Raw genomic sequence first — 24,553 nt, 5'->3', positions numbered from 1 at the left:
GTAACTCTTTCTCTGCCACTAAGGCAAGGCACTGGCTAGGGCTCAATACCAATTTCAACACTCCTCTCTCAAACCTCACATTGAGGAGAAGGGTGCTCTGGACATAGCTTAGCACACAGTCTAGGTAAGGACAGGGAACACAGGTCACAGAAGGAAGCTGTCCACTGAGGATGTCAGTCTAGGGATCCTTGATAAATGGTGGGCTGAGGGCAGAACCCACAGAAAGAGTGCTTTATGGTGCCTGTCAGGATGACACTCAGCCAGCACATCTCAAGGGAACCTTCTGAATACTAGGACTGGGCACCAGAACAAAACACTGAGCAGAACAGGAGGCTCTGCCTAACTCCAGTCCACATTCCCGCAGGGAGGGGATGGGGCCTACAATTTTAGAGTGTACCAAGCCGAGAAAACAGCACGTGTAAAGGCCCTGCATTGAAACGCACCCAGTAGAGCCCTTGGCCAGTGAGGAGGCCAGCCCCTGTTGTATCTGCCTCCCCACTCATCAGATCACCTCTGTGCACATAACTGAGCAGAGCAGAGCCATGCCATAGGCTGAGGTGTCTCCAGAGCATGCCAAGCAAGATTAAGAAGGTACAAGATAGTGGATATGGGGGTGCTTATGATAGGCTACAGGAGGGTGCCAGCTTTGTGAGGTATAAGCAACCTGAGCAGAAGCCACGGTGAGCTTGGGATCCCACCCTAGAAAACTCTGAGGTCATGGAGCTCAAGGGGCAGCAGCCCTGCCTAGGCAACTAGTGATCCAGCAACGTGCTGCCCTCACCAACTAGTCCTACCTCAAGGGCTCGATTACTATTAATCCAATGATGACTCAAGTGACGACTCAGGACAGAGAACAGTATTTAAAGGAACAGGGATGGCTTCCCAGCAGGATTTGGGGATCTGCTTTAGGCCTGGCATAAATCAGTTAACGTGTATCTTACAAGATTGAAGGGGCCTTCCCCAAATTTGAGTTGATCCTCCAGAGAGCAGTGTGGGGATTGAGTTTCAAGGCTGCTGTTTCAAAATGGCACACACTTGACAGAACTGGCTCTAGAAGCCCTCCTCATGTCTCTGGAAACACAGTTTCAGGTTTCCCCTCCTCCTGGGCAGCAGGGCTGGCAATCCACAAACTGTGGTGCTGTCCCCTCCCCCTCTAGACCACCCAGTGTGGTCTCCCTTGAGGCAGCTTCTTTTCTAGCAAGGCCTAGACTCTGTTGTCTGAGTAGTTTTGCTACTAAGTACTATAAGAGCAACACCTTTCTAATTTAGTCAGAGAGAAATCCTGAAGCAGTTCTAAGGACTCTGAAGAAGACAGGAGGAATAAACAGAGACCCTGGTGGAGTGAGAAAGACCATCTCTGCCCATGGTACCCTGGATACAGGCAGGCTCAGTTCCCTGACTGACTTATACAAGTGTCTGGAAGATTTAGGCCTACTGCCAAGAAGCAGGAGACAGGTTGAGAAGTGTATTTGAGAAGCTGTCAGGATCTCATGAAAGGAGGAGAATGGTTGGCAGGGTCCAGCACTCAGTGCTGCTGGGAGGTGACCTTTTTACCAAACGGGAGATGCTTTGTGTTACCTGTCTCTTGGCCCAGACTCCCCTGCCATGAACCAGGCAGCATTACTCTTGTCATAAGGACATCCCTGTTTCTTCCCCAGATTGTGGCTGCTGTGGAAATGGAAGAGGGGTGGGGGAGACAGTACTCATCCTGGTGTGTCTCAGGTAGACCCAGCTTCCCTGCCCAGCATGCCGTCATCTGTATCCAACTCCGAGAATCTGGATCACATTATGATTCTTTGCCACCAGCAAACCACACTAATTTCAAAGCCTGTACCTACTCTTGCTATAATGTTGACCAGGATTACTTACACTGGGTTGCATCAGATTCATGGCGGAAGCACACTCCCCTACCCCGTTTTAGTGAAACAGAGATGTTTAGATGCTGGGAGGTCGCAGTGCCCAAAGACCTCCAAGTGAATTGACCCAAAGCCAGTGCAGCTGGAGACTATTTGGGGGGGGGAGGGTGGCCCTACCCCTTCTCAGCCAAACCTGAATATTGCTGAGGGGTTTGGCCACACCAAGGCACAGGGTCAGGACAAGCGAAATGGAATGCAGGCAGGCAGGCAGAGATCCACTAGGTGCCAGCTGCTGGGGACACAGCTATGAGTGAAAAATACTCAGACACACAACCACCCCCCGAAAAGCTTCCTGACTCTGGGATATAACATAGAATCCCAACACACTTTTCAGTTAAAAAAAATTTTTTTTTAATCCTCACCCGAGGACATTTTTCCATTTCTTGTTCAGATAGAGTGGGAGGGAAAGAGAAGAAGAGAAAGAGAGAGAAACGTCGATGTGAAAGGGACACATCGAGTGGTTGCCGCCCGCATGATCCAACTAGGGCCGGGGACAAACTGCAAACGAGGTATGTGGCCTTAGCAGGAATCAAACCCGGGTCTCTCTGGACCACAGGCTGACGCTCTAACCGCTGAGCCAATCCGGCCAGGGCAAATTTTTTTCTTACTATAAACACAACTGCATTCTACCAGAAATTTTCACTTTTTTTTCGGTTGATCCTCACCTGAAGATATTTTTTCCATTCAGTTTTAAAGAGAGTGGAAGAGAGGGAGAGAAGGGGGAAGAGAGAGAGAAAGAAATGCCATTGTGGGTGAGACACATCGACTGGTTGCCTCCCGCACATGCCCCGACCAGGGCCACAGATTGAACCTGCAACCCAGGCATGTGCCCTTGACCAGGAATCGAACCCATGATCCTTTGGTCCGTGGGCCAATGCTCTAACCACAGAGCAACACCGGCCAGGGCTGCACTTAAAAAACAACAACTGGTAATCCACATAGGTACTAAACTTCCTCAATTACTTACTTCACAACAGAGAAGAGGGTAGAGGGCACTATTACCAGAAGTTCTGGTCCTACGTCACCCTCAGGTTCCTGAGGAAATCTTGAGCCCAAAGGCTTGTGACTATGGCTGCCAAGCCTAGAATCTAGAGACTGGAAAAGGAAAATAAAATAGATCCTTTCCCACATCACATTTCCCAGGTAAATCCCAGTCCTTGGGCATAACCTAAGAGACAACAGGTCTAAAGCAGTGGTTCTCAACCTGGGCATCGAACGACCCTTTCACAGTGGCCGCCTAAGACATAACAGTAGCAAAATTACAGTTATGAAGTAGCAACAAAAATAATTTTATGGTTGGGGGTCAACACACCATGAGGAACTGTATTAAAGGGTCGCGGCATTAGGAAGGTTGAGAATCACTGGAAAGGGCTGGGCAAACAGGGCTGGGGCTTTGTTCCTCTCCCTCTCCACTGGGGAATCCAGCCATCTAAACCATGCTGATCCAGTAGAGCTTAAGAGAGAATAAAGAAAAAAGTCTGAAATGCCATAAACATAACCATCTTCCCAAGAGAAGTCAGCACAGAGAGCACAATACTTTAACTCTGCCATTCAGTAAAGACCCCCACTCTCTTCCTGGTATGATCCTTTCAGTAATAAGGTGACTCACAACCTGCAGCAGGAAAAGTAGGCTGGGGGTGGAGGTGGTCCTGTGCTGAGCTGCCCACCTACTGTACTGCCCAGTCCAGCCCAGCAAAAAACAAAACAAAACAAAACAAAACAAAACCACCCCAAGATCTGAAAACAGGCACAAAAATTAGGAAGACAAAAATAATTTATTAGAAGATACTTTCTTTTTTAAATAAAGCTGCTCAAAATAGAAATCTTTGGCACTGGCAAAGAACTTGTTTTGATTTATCTGTTTGCATGACAGCAAATAAAAGGTGTGGGTAACAACCTGGACAAAAGTTGCCTCTCAGTCCTCCCATGAGGGAGGGGGTGTGTGTCTAAGGTGCACCACTGAGGGCACCACTGCCATCTGGTGTCCATGTATGAGAATTACAGTAAAATGATAAAGCCTGAACTACTTCAAGGACAGGAAATGCTAAAGAAAAATAGTGAACCAGCATCAATGTGAAGAAAGCTAACACGACTAAATAAAGAGAGTCCCTTCGACGCCCCCAACTAAGACAAAATAAAACTAAGAAATAGCAGTAGATATTAAAAAAAAACTTCAAGTCTGACTATGCATTTAAATAATAGCCAGGTCCACACTAAAAGGTTTTTCCTATGTGAAATGTTCTGGACACGTCCTTTGAACCCAAGGCAGCCCCCAACTTGGACAGGGACCGAATGAAAGAACAGGGGAGACAGTGCCTTGGTTCCAGTGAGAAGGTAGGAGACACTAACTATGTTGGTAAGTGTGAAACAACACATACTTGGAGCTAACGTAGCTGGGAGGCAGGTGGGCAGCAGGGCTCAGGTGACCTCTAACTGGCATAGACACAAGTTGCCAAAGTCTTCGAAAGTCCTGACTTCTGCCCTGGAAGCATTTTGCAGGTTGTTGGGAAAGCCAAGTGTGAGAAAGCCCCATCTGGCCACTCGATGGGAATTGGATGTAAGATATAGAGATGGACCTGAGCTCTAGCCAGAGCACCTGCATCTTGCATCGACATGTGGCCTAGCCTATGACCTGCTGCCTCTGACCCTGAAAGCAGAAACAACCTGGAGCCTTGTATGTATAGTTTTAAAGATCGGGGGGGGGGGGGGGGGGGAACGTGAGGTTGATTCACCCATTTATGCTGTAATATGCCCCTCCCATCTACACTGTGCGTAGCCCAGGATCCACTTGAAGGTGCCATGAATCCCACCCATTTGGCCACTGCTAATACACTGAACATCTAGAAGTAGCCGCACTGCAACTGGAGGGCAAGCTAAGGCTTCAGGGGTATAGGGAAGAAATGCCCACAGTCAAGCAGTTACTTTAGCTCACCATGACAAAGTGTCTACCAGGCAAGCATGTTCCCCTGACTTGAGACAGGCATGTTTTGGAGAAGAGACCGGGCCATCATGCACAGCACACAAGCTTTTCCAACCAAGGGTAACCAAATGCAGGTAGTGGTGCCTGCAATGAAACACCCCCAAACAAAACCCAAAATGCCCAAGACCAAAACTCAAACCAAACCCCGTTTTAATTATAATGAAACAATCTCAATGTGAACTGTAGGCATTATCCTGACTGAGTCCACTATTCAAAAGAAATGTGGAATTATACCAAAGCAAGTGACAGAGATAAAGTCTGCCAAGGCCCACAGAAGCCTGGCCTGTTCAGGAGCTTCCCAGAGCCTCACCTGGAGCTTTCGGGCCATGGCTACCACCTCGTGGTCAGGAGGGTTGTACTTGTAGCAGTTAGAGAACATCAACCGGACATCTGCACCAAATTCCTGAGCATCTCGGTACTCACGGGCCTCCAGTTTAGACTGGAAAGACAAGATAGGTTGTGTCTGCCCCCTGCCGGTGGGAGGTGGCAACAGGAAAGGTTGCTAGCAAGAGCAAGTTGGTGCCTCAGGAGCTTGGGGTTTAACCCAGACTGTGCAGAGAGTTCATCACACTAGATCTCAGTGTCAGGTAAAAAAAAAAAAAAGAGAGACCCTCAACAGCAATTCTAATGGCTAAAACTGCCCTGCTAGAATGCAAACCCACCCATGTGGTCACTTTACGTGGCTAAGGGGCAAGTGGACATAGAATCCACAGGGGCAAAGCTTAAGCCAGAACTGAAAAGGGAAGGCTAGACCCAGTTCTGATCAGCTGTAAAGTTGTTTTGGTAACAAAAGACAGAATACTGGTCAAAAGGAACAGAGCACTGTCCCTGCTGTGTCCACCTCAAGTTTGGGCAGGCTTACTCTACACTCAGAAGAAGAAAAATGCAAAAAAGCTTAAAATAAAAACAAAAGGCTTCAGAATATGACAGTGGAAATGCAACAGAAGACAGCAAGGCTCTCCTAATGACATAGAGCCTGGCAAAAAACTGGAGCCATCTATTTTATGCAAGCAAGGTGCCTGAACTATACCCCAAAGCCAAAGAAGGCTCTTCCTGAGACTAGGGGGCAGCACGGCAGTCTGTGACCAAAACTGCCACACTGTCAGGGAGCATGTGCCTACAGTTCCCAGAAGGGGGCGCTGTGCTTCTTTGGGCTGGTGAGGAGTCTACAGAACTGCTGGGTCATAGTTCTAGGGTCTCATGGGTGCCTGCCTACCCACCTTAATTGTGCTCATGTCCATGGGATGCTTGATGATGTCACAGTAGTCGTGAAGGCCCAGTGCCTCCACGTCCACAGGCTTGTAGAAAGGCCAAGCGTAGGCTGCGTGCTTCTTGGCGAACATTTCCTTGAGGATGCCACTGCAGCACTTGAGCTGCTCTGAGACCTTGCTGCTTTTGTCCAGTGCTGGATGCTGCTGCGAGTCAGGCACATCCTTTTTTGGGGGCTTCACAGGCCGGCTGCTCTCCCGCCGGGGCCCCAGCTTGGTGGTCTTGGGCTCCGGGGGCAGCAAAGGTGGCTCGTGAATGGGGTCGATGGTAGTGGGGGTGGTGGTATCTGCTTTCCTCTTAACACCCTTTTTTGTCTGCAGAGAGCATAGGCAAGACAGCACAGTCAGGGTGTGGCTGGCACTGCAAGCCATCAAAGCTACTCCTGAGACCAGGTCCTTTCTAGGGTCCCAACCCTCCAAAGGAAAAGAAGATCCTGTCCTACCACCCTGCTCTGCAGCTAGGACAGACCCTGCCAGGGGCAGGAGAATGTGTTCCATTGAGTGCTGTATCTGCTCACTGAAGGCCAATGAAACCTCCTGAAGCAGCTTTCTATTTGTTGCTGGGAGGCCCCCCAGATCCAAGCCTGCCAGTAGGCCACCTTGGAAGGCAGGTTTCAGAAACTGCCTCTGCCAATATGCACCAAATTGGAAATGGGAAAGGCCAGCAACCCCAGGGGAGAGTGCCGCCATTATGGAATCTTTGGGTTAGCAGCTTCTGGGCTGTGTTGACTTAAGACCTAAAGACAGCATAATTCTCCTCCCCATCCCTCAACACTCACATGTGCCCTGGGAGCCAGGACAGGCTCTTCATAAAGCACTGGCAAAGATGGGTAACTATCTCCTTCAAGCCTCACTGCTACAGATTAAGGGGTAGGGGTGGAGGGGAGGTGCTAGCTGAGGTGGTACGAGCCCATCAGTGATTGGGCTGGGCCACACACAAAAACATAAAGGACACTCACCTTCACAGGCTGTGGGGTGGCTGCAATGATAGGTGGATGGCTCTGCACAGGCTGGGGAGCGGGTGGGGGTGGGGGCTGGGGGGGCACCGGTGGGGGAGTCTGCAATGGCTGGGGAGGCACCACCGTGACAGGGGTCTGGACAATGAGGTCTGGGGTGACAGTGGGGAAGGGGTGAGGTGCAGCCTGCACAGGCGGAGGATTCTGCTGAGAGGTCTGTGTCTGTGGAGGAGTCGATGCTTGTGTTGTGTTTGGTACCGTAGAGACGCCAGGTTTTGCTGTCCCTACCAACCATAAAAGGGACAGGTGGTTAGATGCTGCACCAGACACATGCGAGCCCAAACTTGTGGAGACACTGTCACATGTGGTAAACACACATCTTCATAGACATGGCACACGGTGCCACCATAACTATTTGCCTAAGAGAAAACAGCTGAAACACCTTGAACGTTGGCTAAGTCTATCCACCTGCCAGGGTGTGTGTATATGTGCGCGTGTGTGTTGGGTTTGCTTCAACAGTGGTGGTGCATTGCGTCCACGCTTCCTGGGGGTCCTGTCTGCAAGTACCCTATTGAGCACAAAGACCCTTCATAAAGCGGGGAGACCTGGGCTGAAGGAAAAGGAAACATGCTCAGACTCAGCATCAGGACTGCAGATGGAGAACAGAAAACATTTCTTGGCAATTCCAGGCAGTGCTGTCCTCATTCCCAGAAGCATTGCCTCTGAGTAAGTGTTCTTGGCAAGGGGTGGGCAATGGAAGCTACGGCCAAGGCTTCTGGAAACTGGCAAGGCAACACTTCCCTGAGCCACAGGGAGGCTGGCCGGCTGCTGCCTCACTGCAGCTGTGAGGGAGAGCCCGGACACACAAGGCCCTATGTCCGCCCCACATGCATACTAGACCTCTGGTAACAGGGAGGGAGGGCAGGACACTTTGGCTGAAAGGAGACCGGACACCTCTAGGCAGGTTCTGTGACTAAGGTGTAACTTGAGACTAGCTCTCCTTGGCTACCCCCTTAGCACTGCAGGGCAACTGACTCCCTTTGCTCCCATGAAGCCACCGTTTCTGAGTGAGGTGGGAAGCCAGGTGAAAGCCGGCTCCTGAAAGAAGGACATAACTCACAGCACAGCCACTTTGCAAGCATCACCATTCTGAAGCATGGAGCCATGAACCAGCAAGATGCAGAAGGCGAGAACAGACAATGAGATAGGCAAGGGAAGATAGAAGACGGGGCACTAAAACGCAGGCATGGCCCCAACACAAGCACATTAAGATAATTCAGGTAAGAAACCCCTAAGCTCTAGGATTGGGGTATTAGTTAAAATTGCCTTTGGTTAAGTTCATTTCTTTTCTCTAAAATGGAAAAGCAGAGATTATCTATGGCACTGGCAGGGTGAAGAATTTACATAACTTAAAAAGGCTTTGAAAAAGATATACTTTCTTTTTTTAAACTTAAGTCCATCAAAAAAGGCAGGGCCTGTTATTTCTACTTTCGGGGTTAGGGTCACATGGTCATGAAACCCTCTGGGGCAGGTCTACCACTGAACGTGGCCCCACAGAATCCAAACAGCAGTCATCTTCCTATGATTCCTAGTCTTCCACTGGAGGTGGAGAAGGGCCAACATTGGGTAGAAATGAAGCCATTTTCTCGCTATTTCACTGTGGAAGTCCTCTACCTGCTTCTTTCCTCCCACGTCCTCTTCCTTTTGCTGGGACTATCATGATCTCTGTTTCTTCTGTGGGCAGTTCGTTGATTTTTTGCAAGAAGAGCTTCTCCAGAGCTTCTGCCATTAAGACTATGTCATCTCCAGGCTGGATGAGGAAACATGTAGGGTGAGGATCAGAAAGACCCCCGCCTTAAAGCAGAACAAGAGCTCCCCACAATGTACTCCACCCACCTCTGCCCCAATGTGTGAAGCATATTAAGGGTCCCCAAGCGGAACCCCAAAGGCCCACAACACAGTTATCCCTCTTAGGCATCACAGTCTCATGTGCCTGCAGGTCTACTGAACCAGCACCTCCCTCTCCAATCTTTTAAACTCTGGCCCATCTGAGAAACCATCCTAATGCCTTAAACATCTAACAACAATCTGCCAATCAGGGGCCCTTCCCTTGATACAATTCAACATCAATAGATATACATGGATTACACCTGATTTCTTGCCATAGATGTTAGCAGGGCTCCATGTTCCCCAGTGCACCCCCAAGGCAGCTTGCTGGGGCTCTGGGCAATGCCCATCTCACACTACCTTATGGGTCCCCAATCACCCCATGTCTGTAACATGCTATTCCCGCTCAGCTCCAAACTGAAAATCTTATCTGTGCTTGTTTTGCTTAAATCTGATGGTGAGAGCTGAGACTTTAAAAAATGCAGTAAACTTCAAGAAACTCACCTACCCATCTCTTCTGGGCAATTATACCCACTACACCAGCAGAGGTCAAAAGCTGAGTTCTGTATAGTGTCTCCCTCCAGGGTCGTTCTATTTGAAAGGGTTGGTTTTAATCACATCTGTGGTCTGAACTGTAAACAAATGATCCGGCTTCGTGGCACAGCCTAGCTGAAAGGTTTGGCTACTGTGTTAAGAAGTGATCATCAGGTCTATGTGTAAGACTGGGGGGAACACTTGATTCTACAGCCACAAGTTGACAATAGTCATGTTCACAGTTCCAGATGAGGCAGGCACCATCACTCCCTCTCTCACATTGAGGTTTCTGTTTGAGCACACTTTTACACAACTACATTTAGTCGCCTTCTTCCTGACAATGTACATTATCCAAACGGACTTTTCAAAACACGCTGTCATTGTTCTTCTCACACCTTCTCTACCACACATACTCAAGAACCAAAATCAAAATCTCAAGGGCATAAGAAGCACATGCTTCCAGCTAACAAGGATGGCGCAGAAGTAAAACACAGCAGCACCCCTCTCCCCACAAAAGAAACAGCGAATTACAGGAAATACCATGGGTTCCATTACCCTTGCCTCTAACAGTCTCCTCTGTCAGACTCCAATCTGCTCCAACACCCCTGCCCATGGGCCCCAGACAGACCCACCTCCTCCTACCCGCAGGGCAGCTAGACACTGGCCCCCACATCTCACCTTGTTGTAGATGTAACAATTTGTAAACATAGTGTTGAAGTCCTGGATACATTCCTGAGCATTCCAGTAATAGTTGTTTTCCAAGCGCTTCTTTATTGTTCCCATATCCATAGGTGTTTTAATGATCTTATAGTAATCCTGGAGAGCAGAGAGAGCAAAAGGCCAGTGTCACCTCCGTAGTCATACAGCACTTGTAGGTGGGTGGCCTACGGATCTCACAGGTCACTCCACAGATGCACAGCCCAAAGCTCTTCACACAGCGTCAGTGGATAATCTCAAGGGGACCCCAAGATAAAGTAGACCAGGGAAGGATTCCCAAACGCTGGCTGGTAATTTGGAGGAAAAACATTCACATTTGCCAACTGCCCTGGTCTGAGAATAGGTTTTCTTTACTGAGATCTATTTTCTCCTATATGTTAAAATAACCTTCCATTTTAAATAATAGGGAGAACATAAAGCCTTAAAAAAAAAAAAAGTACTTATCTAATAAAACCATCTTTGGCAGGTTCTAATTTCCCTCCACAATGTGAAATTTTATGCATCCATAAAATTAAAACTCCTATGGAACTAGCAGTGGAGCCCTCCTCTAACAAACCTGCTTCCTGTCATGCTGAAGAACTATGGAGCAGACCTCCACTTTCAGTCAAATCCACTGGACTTCCACTTCTTTTACTTGTACAGTCTACCACTAACACTCATTAGTATCAGGAACAACAACTGCACAGGTTAACTGCCCAATGAAAAATGTGCACAGCCTTCATAGGCCCACTCCTCAGATACTTGGATCTTATTCTACAAGTGCCAAACAGAAGGAGCCAGATGGCCGACATAGATGTCTTAAAGCCCTTTGGATCGAACACTACCATCACCACAGCTTTCCTCTAAGTCTAGAATACTAAAACCAAATGTTTATTTTTAAAAACCACAGGAAAATTTGGGGACAGATCAAGCTGCACCTGGATTTCCAGGTGGAAGAACCAAAGAGCCAGGCAGGGTACCTGCATGTAGCCAGCCAGCCCTACACCAAGAGCCCCTTAATTAGGCTTGGATGGGGTATCAGAACGAAGTCCAACTGAAAGCCTGATGGCTTAGACAGACCTATCTGTTAGCATGTGCCAAAGTCCTGCCCGGTAATGGTGGTGGGCAGTACTAAAAAGGCAAGCCAGGGGCGTGAGATTTTGAGTTGCTCTGATACCCAAGAGAAAGAAACAAAAGCCACCATCTTACACAGATTCCAGCGCTAGGCATCCTGGTCAGGAGGCCTGGAAGGGGAGACTGAACCAGACTTTCTACATTATACTATGCTCTGATCCTCTCCCCCAAGAGAATCAAGTTCACATGTATCTCACCAGTAGAAATCCAGGTTTATTTATGGCCAGAGGTCTCTTAGAATGGTGCCAGGTGCTTTGAAGTGGCCACAGTGTATCAAGTGGCTCAAGGGCAAACAGGACAGTGGTTCAGGATGGAGCACGTGGGAGGAGGTAGCATGAAGACAAAAGCCGGTGGTAGGGAGAAGGAACTGACAAGGGGGCAGTAAGTTTAGTAGCACGGCAGTCCAACCATACATGTGTACTGAATGTGAAAGGCAGGCATTCTAGTGAAATGTCCAGCAAGGACCAGAGGTCAAAATGGAGGTAAAGATCTGGAAGGCATCAGAAAACAGGAAAAGGAGGAAACCTTTTCTGGGTGGACCTACAGACATCTCCAAGGGGAGAATGGTCTCTAAAAAAAAAAAAACTAGACTTTAGCATGACACTGCTCCCAGCCAACCAGCACCCCCCACCCCCACTCCACACCTCTGGGTCTGCTCCTCACTGTCCCCACCTCTCTGAAGATACTGGATCAGTGCCACTGTCCATCTGTCTCACCTTCCTACATCAGAGCTGCTGAGGGTGATGTCAATAGTCACAGAGACAAGGGAGGAACCCTTGGCCTACTAGACCGTCCTCCCCCATGTCTGTCCCACTGGCTGAGATGCTGCTGTCTAGAAATCTGGGGTTCCCCAATGCCCCTTCTCCTCCTGCCTGCATCACCCTCTCAGCCCTCTATGTCATCCTATACAAACCAACCCCTTCTTTGTTCTGACCCTGCCGCGTTTCCCTTCAAAGCCAAGTTTCTTCGAATGATGGCTTCGCGTCCTCACCTTCTCATTCACACCGTCGCGAATCTGGTTTCTACTTCTGCGTCACATCTTCCTAAGGTCACCAATGCCCTCCTAAAGGCCAACAGGAGGGTCAGGTCGGAATCCTCATCTCTGGCCCCCCTGTAGCCTCCAATGTGGAGACATGGGGGACTGCTCTCTGCTGGCAGGTCTCCTGGCTTCCCTCTGCAAGCTCCCACCTCCCTGGTTTCCACCCCAGGGGTTCTGCTCCCCCATTTTTTGTATTTGCTCTGGGAAGGTCACCCTCACCTGTGGACCCTGCACAACCAGCTCAGCCAGAGACCAGAGTAGCAAGCTCTGCCAAGAGCTTCCCTCCAGTGACAGGTCGGCTGCCTCTCCGCCTTGTCATAGTCAATCACAAAAGTGGCCTCTGAAGTCCAAATTTGGCAAGGACTCTCTTTTACCTCCACCCCCTTTCCCAAGCTAGTTCATGACCCATACCTGCAATGCCCTTTCCTGACTCTCTCTTCCTGAGTACACATGACATGTATTTAGCAGACAGATAGCACTAAACGGTTGTCACAGATATAGTGGCCTTCAAACCAGGAGAACCATGCCAGTGCGTTCATCCTTCTTGAAAATGGATGCCTGGCTGAGGCTGCAGTTCTTATAGTTGTGTAGCTCTAGCTCTCATAAACCCCTGCCTGGGTCATGTAATTCCAATCCCTGGTCCAGAGGGTGCGGGTGTAGGGATGGGACTTGGCAAACAGCAGTGGGTAACCGAAAGACAATCAGTCCTTGACGCTTTGAAGAAAAACAAAATTAAAACATTTATCCCATTTGTTTCCCGAGGTTCAGTTAGGGATACAAGTTGAGTTTCCAGAATTATTTGCTAGGGATGCGGACAAACAGAAACCTCTCTAGAGAGAGAAGAGGTGTGGGGGTACCAAAAAACAAAACAAAACAAAGCTAGTGCAGTATGGCCATGAAGGGGTGGGTGAGTGGGTGGGCATGAGGGCATGCAGAGAGAGGTTGCAGCTGGGACAAAGATGCACCCACCATACCCCGGCGCCTCTAGCCAAGCCACCTCTATGAACTTGCTCCTTGGGAGATAAGCCACTACACTTTTCCTGCCCTATGCTCTGGGTGACAATGATGGCACCAGTACCAGAAGAGTACTGGCTCCTGCGGCAAGCCAGCCTCCTCCTGCATGTAGTTGGTTTGACCAACTACATCGTACTTCTCCTGGGCAGGTCAGGAGCACCTGAGAAAATGGGGGCCAGACCCCCAAGTGTTCCCACTTCAGCTCCTTATGGAATGAAAGAAAACTGCAAGCACTTCTCTTTATCTTTGTTTCAACTGCTCTCTGAAAAATATATCCTAGGATCCTAATCTGCTTAAGCAAGTCCTCTGTCCTTCCTCATTTCCACTCATCAGGACTGGTGAAACCACTCACTCCAGAGCCCTAAGGGTGTTGGAGTTCAGAGCTAGGCTTCATGCTTTTACAACAACTCATTCCTCTCTCTACTCTGCCCTAGTCTGCTCTCCCCACAAGCAGTGCAAAAGGAGTCCTGGAGGATGCTACTCTGGGTCCTGCCCAAGCTACTCACAGGGAGGTTTAGCTTGACGGCGTCCACAGGCTGCTGGAAAGGCCACGCAAACTGGTGTTTCCATAGTGTCTTGAGCACCACTTTGAGCAGATATTGCAGTTGGTTGGTCTGCCTCTTGGGCTTGTTGGGGTTGGAAGTCTCTGGGGGTGGGGGGTTGGTGCTGGCTGCGTTGGCTTGCTGGGGTTGGGCCTGGGCCTGCGTTGCAGACATTTGGGTAGTTTCTAGTCCATCCCCCATTACAGGCAGATTTCTTAATCTTGTCCCTGGGCCACTCTCCGAAGACATGCTACTGATCCCATCACATTCTTCACCGGGCACTCTAAAAGGGAAGAGAAAAGCCACTGTCAATGGAGAGGCACCACCATAATAACATATGCTCTCCCCCCACCCCCCGCCCTGCACCAGACTAAGCTCCTCTTGCAGAGACTGGTCTCAGTTCAGGTAAGCCAAGGAGCCACTCCAAGCACTGACTAAAAGAGCCCCCCGGGCCTGCTCTCCCCAAAGGCTCATCACTCAAAAGGGAAGAGAGATTAGGTATCATCAGGGAGGAACAGGGCACAGAGGTGAACCAAACAGGAGGTGGCAGGGGCTGTGGCTCTATGGAACTCATGGAGGAGGAGGAATAATGAGCAACAAACCAGGTTTTATAATATCTGAGAATTTTTAGGGGACACTGCCTGTGTGACAGAGAGGATGAGTTGTAAACCCCAAATATGTCATTTACATTAAAACTCTTATTTGTATTTGTGGCCCACGAACCATGGAACCAAGCCAGTAATTCCATTAGGTGAGCAGAGGCCAGGCAGGAGGAGTAGGAAGGCTGGCCCGCCCTCCTTGGATGACCACTGTCCACTGCTGAGCGCTCCAGGCAACGCCTCACACTTACTACGAACATCTTCTGGCAACTTAACTAATATATTGTTGCTGATTAAAGAAATCCCACAAGGAACTGCTGACAACACATTAATGAATCCATACTTGACCTCCCGTTTTATTAACTTGCTTTTCAGAACTTATTTACAGAGATACAGTGAGGCACCCCCCATGACCTGTGTGAGACCCCCCTAACCCCCAGAGCTCAGTGCCCCTGAGCACTTTGTCCCATGGAGTCCTCTCACCTGAACAATCCCTGCTTCAAGACACACCAAATTCTGCCAAAAAAGATCCTTAAGGGTGATTTTGTATACCTGTTCAAATTATTCTAAAGGGACAACCACAGGTCAGGGGCACACATTTTTATTGCCAAACTGCCCTCCAGAAAAACAAACCCACCCTTTACTCACAGTGCTGAGAGTTCCCACACTCTATTAATGAGAAGAAACATCTGCTCAAACATGTGCTGACCATCTGCATTCTTTTTGTGTACAGTTTTCTGACACTTTCCTACTGGCAAGACAAAGGAATGATCAGCTTTAAACTCAGTGAGCAGAGTAAGACAGACTTTATTGGCTAGGAGCTGCCTGCATCACAAGAGCATTTCCATTAATAAACCCAAGAGTCAGTAGGGATAAAAGAAATTCTCTAGCTGAGGAAGTCAGGCAAGGGCTTAGGAAAGAGGGCCTATTATTTAGGACCACAGGACTCTGGCAGGTAGAGAGGACAAAATAAGACAGGGCAAACAGGCTGGCTCTGTCACAGCTTTCTTTCTGGAATACACTCAGCACACACCAGGCAGACTAGCTGCTGATGAATTACTTTATAATTCAGTCCACATGTAATTTAAACCAAAGTTCCCACAAAGGTTTTTGTAAATGCAGTTCTGCTAAATGGTCAAATTTTAAAAGCATCAGGGAAAAGCTTGAAATGTAGAAGCAACTTGGTGGTGAGTCTGTCACATGGGGCTGTGGAGAGCTGGAACTCCTGAGGCAGGCAGGCTGAGTCTGAGGGCTGACAAAACTTACATGGCTAGGTAGACAGCTTTCCCCTGGCTAGAGAACATGAAGAGAACATGCTGCTTGCTCCAAGGAGTCTAGGGGTGGTCTTGCATTCCATACTGAACTTAGTATTTAATAATGTCCAACTGCGTCTAAGACACCAGGCGAGAATTTACAGTCTTTGCCCTCTCAGAGTACTCCTGAGCCTTGAGAAGGGAGAGACAGCTCCTAAAGTAATGACTAAGACATGTGCGCTCTGTTGGAGACCATCCGCCCAGGCAGAACATTTATAAGGCAGATTAGGGAAGGCTTTGTGGGTTCCAAGCTGTTTCCTGGTACCTCTTGCACACATGGTGTGCTAGATAGGAAAGGGGCACCCTCAGTGCTGGTATGAGAATGTGAAATCCAGCTGGGCAGCAGCCTGTGGGGAGCATCCCCAAACCAAAAGAGCAGCATGCCAGGAGTGGAGGATCATAAAGGGCATTCCCCTGAAAAAATTCATCTGACAGTGGGCCTGGTAAGACACAGCAATAGTATTATCAAGCTCACAGGAACACTATTTGAACTACAATAGCTTCCAAAGGCAGATCTACCTGGGTAGGCCTGCTTCAGGCTCTGGGAATACAAGGCAAATACCCATTGGGGTGCTTCTTAGTACAAGTGTGGCTAGAATCAAGGCAGGGCAATGGGAACAGAGGTAACACTGATGGGAGAAAGGCACATGAGATGCACCTGACTGCAAATTTGGCAAGAAGAGGTGGGCCCCAGAGCCAAGACTTGAATAAAATGCACCCCAATGAAAGCAGCAAGGAGGTCACCTATAGGCAGATCCAGAGAGAAGCACCTAAAGGCTGGGAGTGACGAGTGGAACTGTCAGAAAGAGCTTGCTCAAAGAATAGAGAACAGATACTGGTAACCCAAGATGCAGCAGGTTGCAGCGAGCAACCTGAGGAAGGGGACAGAGGGCAGCAGCATCCCAGAAGTTACATTTGATTGTGCATGGAACCTTGCAAACAAAAGGCATGCCTTCATCCTGAGGTGAGGGTCAAGGGAAAGAGGATTTCTCCAAGCTCTCAGATTTAGTTGATCAAAGAAAGGTAAGACCTCAACCTCAAAGAAGCAGGGTCTACAGGCACCTGCAGAGCACCATGCCAGGGCTTGGGTGAGGCCATGGGAGGATTTACACACTATTATCTGGACAGAATTTAACAATGTTTTGTTCTCATGGTATTTAATTTTACTGAAATCAATGTGTGGCTTGATTTAGTTTCCTTTAAAATTAAAGGTACTATAAATAAAAAAGCAAACTAATTACACACACACACACACACACACGGTTAAGGATACAAACATCAAGACAGGACAGGGCTCAGGAGTGGTGAAGGCAGCCTGGCCTCTAGGAGGGCTGTGGGGGAAGTGGAGAAGTCAGTGGGCCAGGAGAGTTTGCAGGAAACTTTTAGAAGACGGGTAGAATGAAAAAGCATTCACAGGACACCAGACTCCCACAGTTAGGTAAGTTGATGGGGTAATCATTTATTGGACAAGTTCAGAAAATGTGGTGGAGGCCAGTCAGACAGGAGGAGGAGACGGGTGAATTATATAGACAACTTGCCAGCTGGCCAGGAGCCTTTGGTCCAGTGGCTGCAAATGAGGTAGAGTGAGGTAGAGGACATGCCTATATGGAATGCTTATATTGATAGAGGGGCAGCACCACAGAGAAGGAAGTATATCAGTGGGGTTAGAAATGTCTAGTCGGGCCCTGGCTGGTTTGGCGGTTAGAGCGTCGGCCCGCGGACCAATGAGTTGCAGGTTCGATTCTGGTCAAGGGCATGTACCTTGGTTGCGGTTAGTCCCCAGCCCTGGCTGGGGTCGTGCGGGAGATAGCCACTTGATGTGTCCCTTTCACACCGGTGTTTCTCTCTCTCCCTCCCTCCCACTCTATCTGAAAAAAAAAAAAGGAAAAATGTCCTCAGGTGAAGATTAAAAATATATATATCCACAGTCAGCCACGCAGTGGGACTAACATGCCTAAAGGGACAAAAGGGAACAAGTGGCCCCATCATGAAGGGATGCCTGGATGTGCTAAAAAAGTGAGCATGGGAGGGAGGGTAGCACTAAATGAAGATAAAGAATAATGTGCAGTTTGGTCTCCACTATTAGATTTCCTCTAGAAAGAAGCTCAGACAATCATCAAAATGGAAAGGCAACCCACTGTATGGGAGAACATCATTGCCAATGATGTATCAGGTAAGGGGTTAATTTCCAACATATATAGAGTGCTCATACAACTCCACAAAAGGAAGACAAAGAACCCAATTAAAAAAATGGGCAGAGGAGCTGAATAGACACCTCTCCAAACAGGACATACAAATGGCCAAGAGACATATGAAGAAATGCTCAACATCACTAATCATCAGAGAGATGCAAATTAAAACAACACTTGTCAGAATGGCTGCTATCAACAAATCATCAAACAACAAGTGTTGGCAAGGGTGTAAAGAAAAGGGGACTCTAGTACACTGCTGGTGGGAATGCAGACTGGTGCAGCCGCTGTGGAAAACAATATGGTGTTACCTCAAAAAATTAAAAATTGAACTTCCATTTGACCCAGTGATCCCGCTTCTAGGAATATACCCTCAGAAGCCTGAAACACCAATCAGGAAGAATATATGTACCCCCATGTTCATAGCAGCACTATTTACAATAGCTAAGATCTGGAAACAGCCCAAGTGTTCATCAGTAGACAAATGGATAAAAAGGCTGTGGTACCTATACACAATGGAGTACTCTGCAGCAGTAAGAAAGATCTCTTATCCTTTGAGACGACATGGAGGGACCTGGAAAGTATTATCCTAAGTAAAATAAGCCAAGCAGAAAAAGACAAATACCACATGATCTCACTTATATACGGAATATAATGAACATAACAGTCTGAGGAATACAGTAGACCCAGAAACATGGAAGTAGGGCACAGATTGACATCCCTCAGAAGAGGGGATGGGGGTGGGAAGAGATAAACCACAGAACTTATATGCATGTATGCATGATCAATGGACATGGACAACTAAGCCGGGTATGGGACGGGACGGGGAGGGGGGTGCCAATGGGGTAAAAAAGGTAAAATATCTGTAACAAAAAAAAAAAAAGCTCAGGAATAACAGACAAGCATATGCCAGGTGAAAGCCTGCAGGCAAGGGGCAGGTGGCAGCCCCGCCAGCCACAAGGACACCAGGTCCTTGCCAAACCCATCCCATCAGGAGGTAGCAACCCTAAACATTTTCCACTAAATAATGACATTCTGGAAATCTCTAAGCAACGTCCTTAAGGCAAGATGAAGTCAAGGTAACTGATTTCTGCAGCTTTGGTGTTGGACTGCACTGTTTCTCATTTGAAATGGACTCTGCAAAGACAAGGGATACAGGGCTCTGAAGAGAACCACTTTCTTTACCTTCAAGCCAGTGCCAGATGGGCCACCCTTAAGGGCAAAGAAATTGAATTTTCTGTTCACGAAACAAACAGAGACTTTTCTACCAAAGACCTGACCCTGAACTCGGCTTCGTCTCTGTGCTTTAAACCACATCCACCACAAAAACCAAAACTCCATTCCTAGAGTCAGCTGGCTCCTATCTGACATGTGGTAATATCTAAATCTTTAAAACATCTCCGAGAGCCCTGGCCAGTTTGGCTCAGCGGTTAGAGCATCAGCCTGCGGACCAATGAGTCACGGGTTCAATTCTGGTCAAGGGCACATACTTCGGTTATGGTTCAGTCCCCGGCCCTGGTCAGGTTGTGCGGGAGGCAACCAGTAGATGTGTGTCTCTCACGTTGATGTTTCTCTCTCTTCCCCTCCCTCCTTCCCAATCCATCTGAGATAAATAGAAGAATATCCTCTGGTGAGGATTTTAAAAAACAAAAACAAAACAAAAACCCCAGATTGCTCTGGCCACACCCTACTTTAAAAATGAGAAAACACAGGCACAGAGAAATTACTTATACAGGATGTATAACAATCAGGCCTAACCATCCAGGATGGCCAAGAACCTAACACGTGATTCCTGGGGAGTTTTAGTTGGCTTCTGAACCACTTGTGAGCTGAATATGCATCCCCAAGAGGGTCCAAAGCAAACAGTTGGAACAGGCTTGCCACTGTCTTAACTATTATGAAAAACTAAGGCATAAAACTCATACACTTGTAATGTTTACAAGTCAATTCCATAAAGAAAAAAAAAATGAAGGCTTTCAATTCAAACATGAAGGCATGATATGTGTTCAACAGATGAGATGGACCTAGGAGCCACAAGTACCTCAAACTTTCTTTTAAGGAGGCTCTGAGGACAACCAGTGATAGGTGACATTCATGGCTCCACTGTGACATGCCCATGACTCCAGTTCTGCACTCACATGGGGCCACCCTTTGAGAGGCCAGGCTCAGACAGCCTGCATACAGCAGCTCAGCTCTCCTTTGACTGTGGGCAACTAAAATCCTTAGAAAACTTCAAGAAGCCATTAATTCCTGTTGCAGCAAACATAAGGGAAACCAACAAGAATCTACTCTGTTGTAGGCCAGAAAACACAGGTACCAGAGAGCCAGAGAGCCTCTATGTGAGGAGGGCCAGGATGACTTTTCTAAGACACAGACCCAACTAGGCTGTAGCCTTGGGTAAATTCTTTCCACAGTGATCGCCATTCTACACTGCTCTAGCCAGCCCCTACCACCAATGTACCTAAGAACACAAGGGGCTGCAATGGACTTCTTCCCTGAACTTTTTGTGGCTCTGAAGCTCAGCCACCCCTCCCCCCTGGCTGAGCCCCAAGTCAGGGCCATCTTTACTTTACTCCTGTCTTCCCAGTATACAGCAGGTGGTAAGTGAATGACTCTAGAATAGAAGGCACCCTACTATAGTGAACATACCAGATTGTCATCCTGGAGTTTCCAGCTCAATCTCAAAGTTCTGGAAAAGGAAAGCAGCTCACATTCTCAGAGGGAAAATATGGTGACCGGCCAGACTATCACTCACTCAGCAGTGCTTGCCATCTGAGCTCTACACCAAGGCTGGGAACTATGCAGTCGACATGACGTTTTTTAAGTGAATGAGTACTTGAATGAGTACTACAAATAAGGGCAGGGCTACTCTGGCCACAGACAGGGAAATGTGTACACTACTGTGGAGGGTGAGGCAGAGAGGCAGAAGGCTTATGACATAGGAGAAGGCAAGACTACTGCAGTAACATAGGCACAGGTTGAAAAGCAGGACAAATACCAGTGCACGCAGGCAGCTGAAAGAAGGGCAGGTGGGATGGCACAGGGAAGGGGCCAAGTGACCACACTAACCTTTTGTCCTTAACAAGTCCCTGACTGCAGGGTTGGGACTATACGGTAGGGAGAAGGGCAAGCTTGGACAGTGCACTGGAGCAGGATTCCAAGGACAATGCAGAGGTAGACAATAGGAGAATCCCATTCCTGCCTGGGGCTTCATATTCAACTACAGTGATACCTCGGTTCTCGAACGCCTTGACTTTCGACCAAATTGGTATTCGACCAGGAGATTCGAGAAACTTTTGTCTCGGAATCCGAACAAATATTTGGAACTCGAACTTCCAAGATGAGCCGAGTTGAACCGAATGGCGTTCATTCGGCCCAGCGCGCCTTGCTTGCGTCATCAGTGTGAGTGCAGAGAGAGAGTCACGCTTTGTGGAGAGAGTCACGCTTCACACTGAATTTAACCCTTAGACATACTGTACACTTTTATTTCTTGTTGAGACTTATGTTTTTCTACATATTATATACAAATTAGGCCAGTAAATAGGCATTTTCTGGAGCTTGGAACGAATTAATCCAGTTTCCATTATTTCCTATTGGGTTTCATTGCTTCGGTTCTCGAACAATTTGGTTCTCGACCGTCCTCCTGGAACGAATTATGTTCGAGAACCGAGGTATCACTGTATACCTGCACACATTCAACATGCTGTTCACAGATACAAAAGATGGGGAACCCATAAGGAGATGCACAGGGAGAGGGTCCATCAGTAAGGGTTGCTGTATGTGTCTGAATCCTGAAGGAAATAAATGGCTCTCAGCACCTGGGCTCAATAGGGAGAGGTTGGAAATGCAGAAACTCATAAATCTACCTGCAGATATGAGGAATTTACTGCTTTGATTCGCATGACTCAGTAGACAGCATCTTCAACCAATTTTATTCGTAAAAGATTAGAAAATGCTGTTCCTTCTGTTTTCACAATGACCTGTGGCCAAGAGGCAGGAGCCACCATCCACTGTGTTGAGTTAGTTGAAGGAAAAGGGACAGAAAAAGAATTTCACTTATTGTTTCCAACCCAAAGAAGGTTGCGTGATCCAACGGGATGTCCCATTTCTGGATATACTCCCAAGAGATTTCTTATGACATGTTCCCAGTTTAGAGAAATAAGAAAAAGAGAAAGATTAGATAGTTAGTGTCCTGGTTCCCAAACTGAATGCCAAGGGAGTCGTGGTAACCCAGAGGGGCACTGTGGGAACGATCAGCATAAGGTAACTGAACATTTCAACATCAGATGGCACTGTATTTCTTTTGACAGTGTCGTATCTTGCAAAGCTTGGTGTTCAGCAGTTGCTGTAATAAAAAGCAGATACCACATAAAAATCAATGTGGCACAGAAAATGCAGGCAGCAATCTGGTTCTAAAGTGTGAGGAGCTGTGCAACAGGCACACACATTCCATTAGAAAGCAGTGGTTATGCAAGGGTATAGCCTTCCTTTCAATATATGTGTTTTATGTTTTCAAAGAGCTATACAGCTGTTGGGACATTAGTACTTATTTAGTTGTTTGCTTTGGCCTAGGAGCATCACAAAAACATTGAGATGCTAAGGATGTTGTGAACCACAAACGTTTAGGAACTTCTGGGTTAATAAAAATAACAAAGAAAATTCTTTTCCTAAGTTTACAAACCCCCAATTAGGCACTCCAGCTTTCAAGGATGACTGCTACCTTCCCAATTCATCTAAGTGATCTGAAAACATTTTAAGGACAGACATTACTTAGTAGACAACATTTGTAATGTTTTTCAAATTTCAACAGGAAGAAACCAAATTGTTATTTACATGTTCCAAGTAGTAAGGGGCCCATAGGGTTATGGCCTGAACTTGTTTAATGCCAAGCAAAATGCTGGCCAATGACTGGTGACCCCAGCCTCTAAAGAAACTACAAGTGTACAGATACACACACCCTCAGACAAAGGAAGCCACCTCCCCATCACTACAAGGCTCTCCTGTAAAAAATCATTTGGAGGCAGTGCAAGATTCTATGCAGGGACAGAGAGAGGGGGGTGAAGAACTCCAACTTGGGGTAGAAACCCGACAATTTCCTCAATACTAGTTAACGCGCAGCAAATCTTATCCTGTCCTAAGAACAGCTTTCTCGGAATGTTGGTTACACTGGTTATAAAACACTACTATCAGAAGGTCCGCTCCCTAATGGTAGCAGAGCAGAAGCTACTTTCCGATCCATGAACACAGCCCGTTTCACTGTATGATCTGTGTCAGTGGGGAAGCACACACAGGATTCTTGTCCATCTAACCATCTTAGGCAGCTGGTGAGAACAGCACTCGTGTCATCAGCCAGACTGCACTGTCTGGAGCCTAGCCAGTGGCTGAGAGCCTAAACAGCTCTTAAAAGTCTTAATCCTCCTTCCCAAAGCTTATAAACAATCTGACCCTCACCCCCTCAGACTTGCCAAGTGGGCCTGTTAACCTCAGACTCCACCCAGCAGCTCGCCTTAAACCAGACAACTCAAGGTGCAAATGAGCTAGCATTCCCCAGGGGACCAAGTCCACAAGGACTGGTGCAGCCAGGAAGACTAGGAACCAGGCAGGTCACAACCTTGCCAATCAGAATTCCAGCCTCTTTGTTTCAGAAACCAATCAGCAGGCCCATTAAATTAGGGGCACTGGCCAGGTTGCTCAGTTGGTTGAAGTGTTATCCCATAACACCAAAAGGCTTTGAGTTAAATTCCCAGTCAGGGCATGGATGGGAGGTAACTGACTGATGTTTCTCTCCCTCCCTAAAAACATATCTCGGGTGAGGATTAAAAACAAAAACCAAAGTAGGGGCACTGAGAATTTGCACCATCTTTTCCCTGTGAAAGCTGCCAGCAGATGGAGGGCTGAGTAGCTCAGGTACAGTAAAAGGTTCCATTGGTGTTGACAGGTAAATATGGATGGATGGATTTGTAAATTTAAAATGTTCCTGTGATGGACATGCAATGAAAACAAAACAACAAAACTCTGATGTGGACAAGATCAAAACTGCTGGGCTAAATCATATTCCAGCCAGGGCAGGCTAAGTTTTCCTATTTAAAAAAAAAAAAAAAAAAAGGGCCAGAGAGTAAATATAGCCAGCTGTATGAAACACAGTTTGTTGCAATATTCCATTCTGCTATTGCTATATCAGGAAAACAGCCCTCTGAAAAGCCTTACACAAATGAATATAATTATGTGTCAATAAAGCTGAGATTGGCCCATGGTTTGCAAGGTTACGTGACAACAAAATGTTATATTAGAAAAGCAGAATGCAAAATTACAGGTGAAATTAGGTTAAAAATGTGCAAGTAGGCAGGTGCATGGAACCATAAAATGAAGTGGGATATGGTGGTGGAAATGTGGACAACTTACACATATTTACAGAGTTATCAATTACTAACATATATGTAAAAACAGCTCAGCCTCTATAATTTGCCCCCTTTCACAAGCCCCCAT

The 24,553-nt window shown here is 47.5% G+C and overlaps 1 protein-coding gene across 4 annotated transcripts in view; it reads right to left on the bottom strand.

Annotated features, from left to right (window-relative positions):
• The window catches only part of BRD4 (bromodomain containing 4), an 80,168-nt gene that overhangs the window by 18,990 nt on the left and 36,625 nt on the right, over window positions 1-24,553 (bottom strand). The window contains exons 2-8 of one of the 4 annotated variants that reach the window (XM_036240058.1): window positions 15,214-15,313; window positions 13,931-14,249; window positions 10,220-10,357; window positions 8,795-8,930; window positions 7,124-7,404; window positions 6,117-6,479; window positions 5,207-5,335 (exon numbers count right to left, since the gene is read on the bottom strand). In XM_036240058.1, coding sequence (XP_036095951.1) covers window positions 5,207-5,335; window positions 6,117-6,479; window positions 7,124-7,404; window positions 8,795-8,930; window positions 10,220-10,357; window positions 13,931-14,249; window positions 15,214-15,266 — 1,419 coding nt within the window. In that variant the 5' untranslated portion in view covers window positions 15,267-15,313. The other 3 variants (XM_036240060.1, XM_036240057.1, XM_036240061.1) reach the window with 3 other exon arrangements.

Source organism: Molossus molossus, unplaced genomic scaffold, assembly GCF_014108415.1.
Source record: "Molossus molossus isolate mMolMol1 unplaced genomic scaffold, mMolMol1.p scaffold_m16_p_4, whole genome shotgun sequence".
Lineage (NCBI taxonomy): Eukaryota > Metazoa > Chordata > Mammalia > Chiroptera > Molossidae > Molossus > Molossus molossus.
Note: the sequence above shows the minus strand (reverse complement) of the source record. Positions and strands in the feature narration are given on the sequence as shown.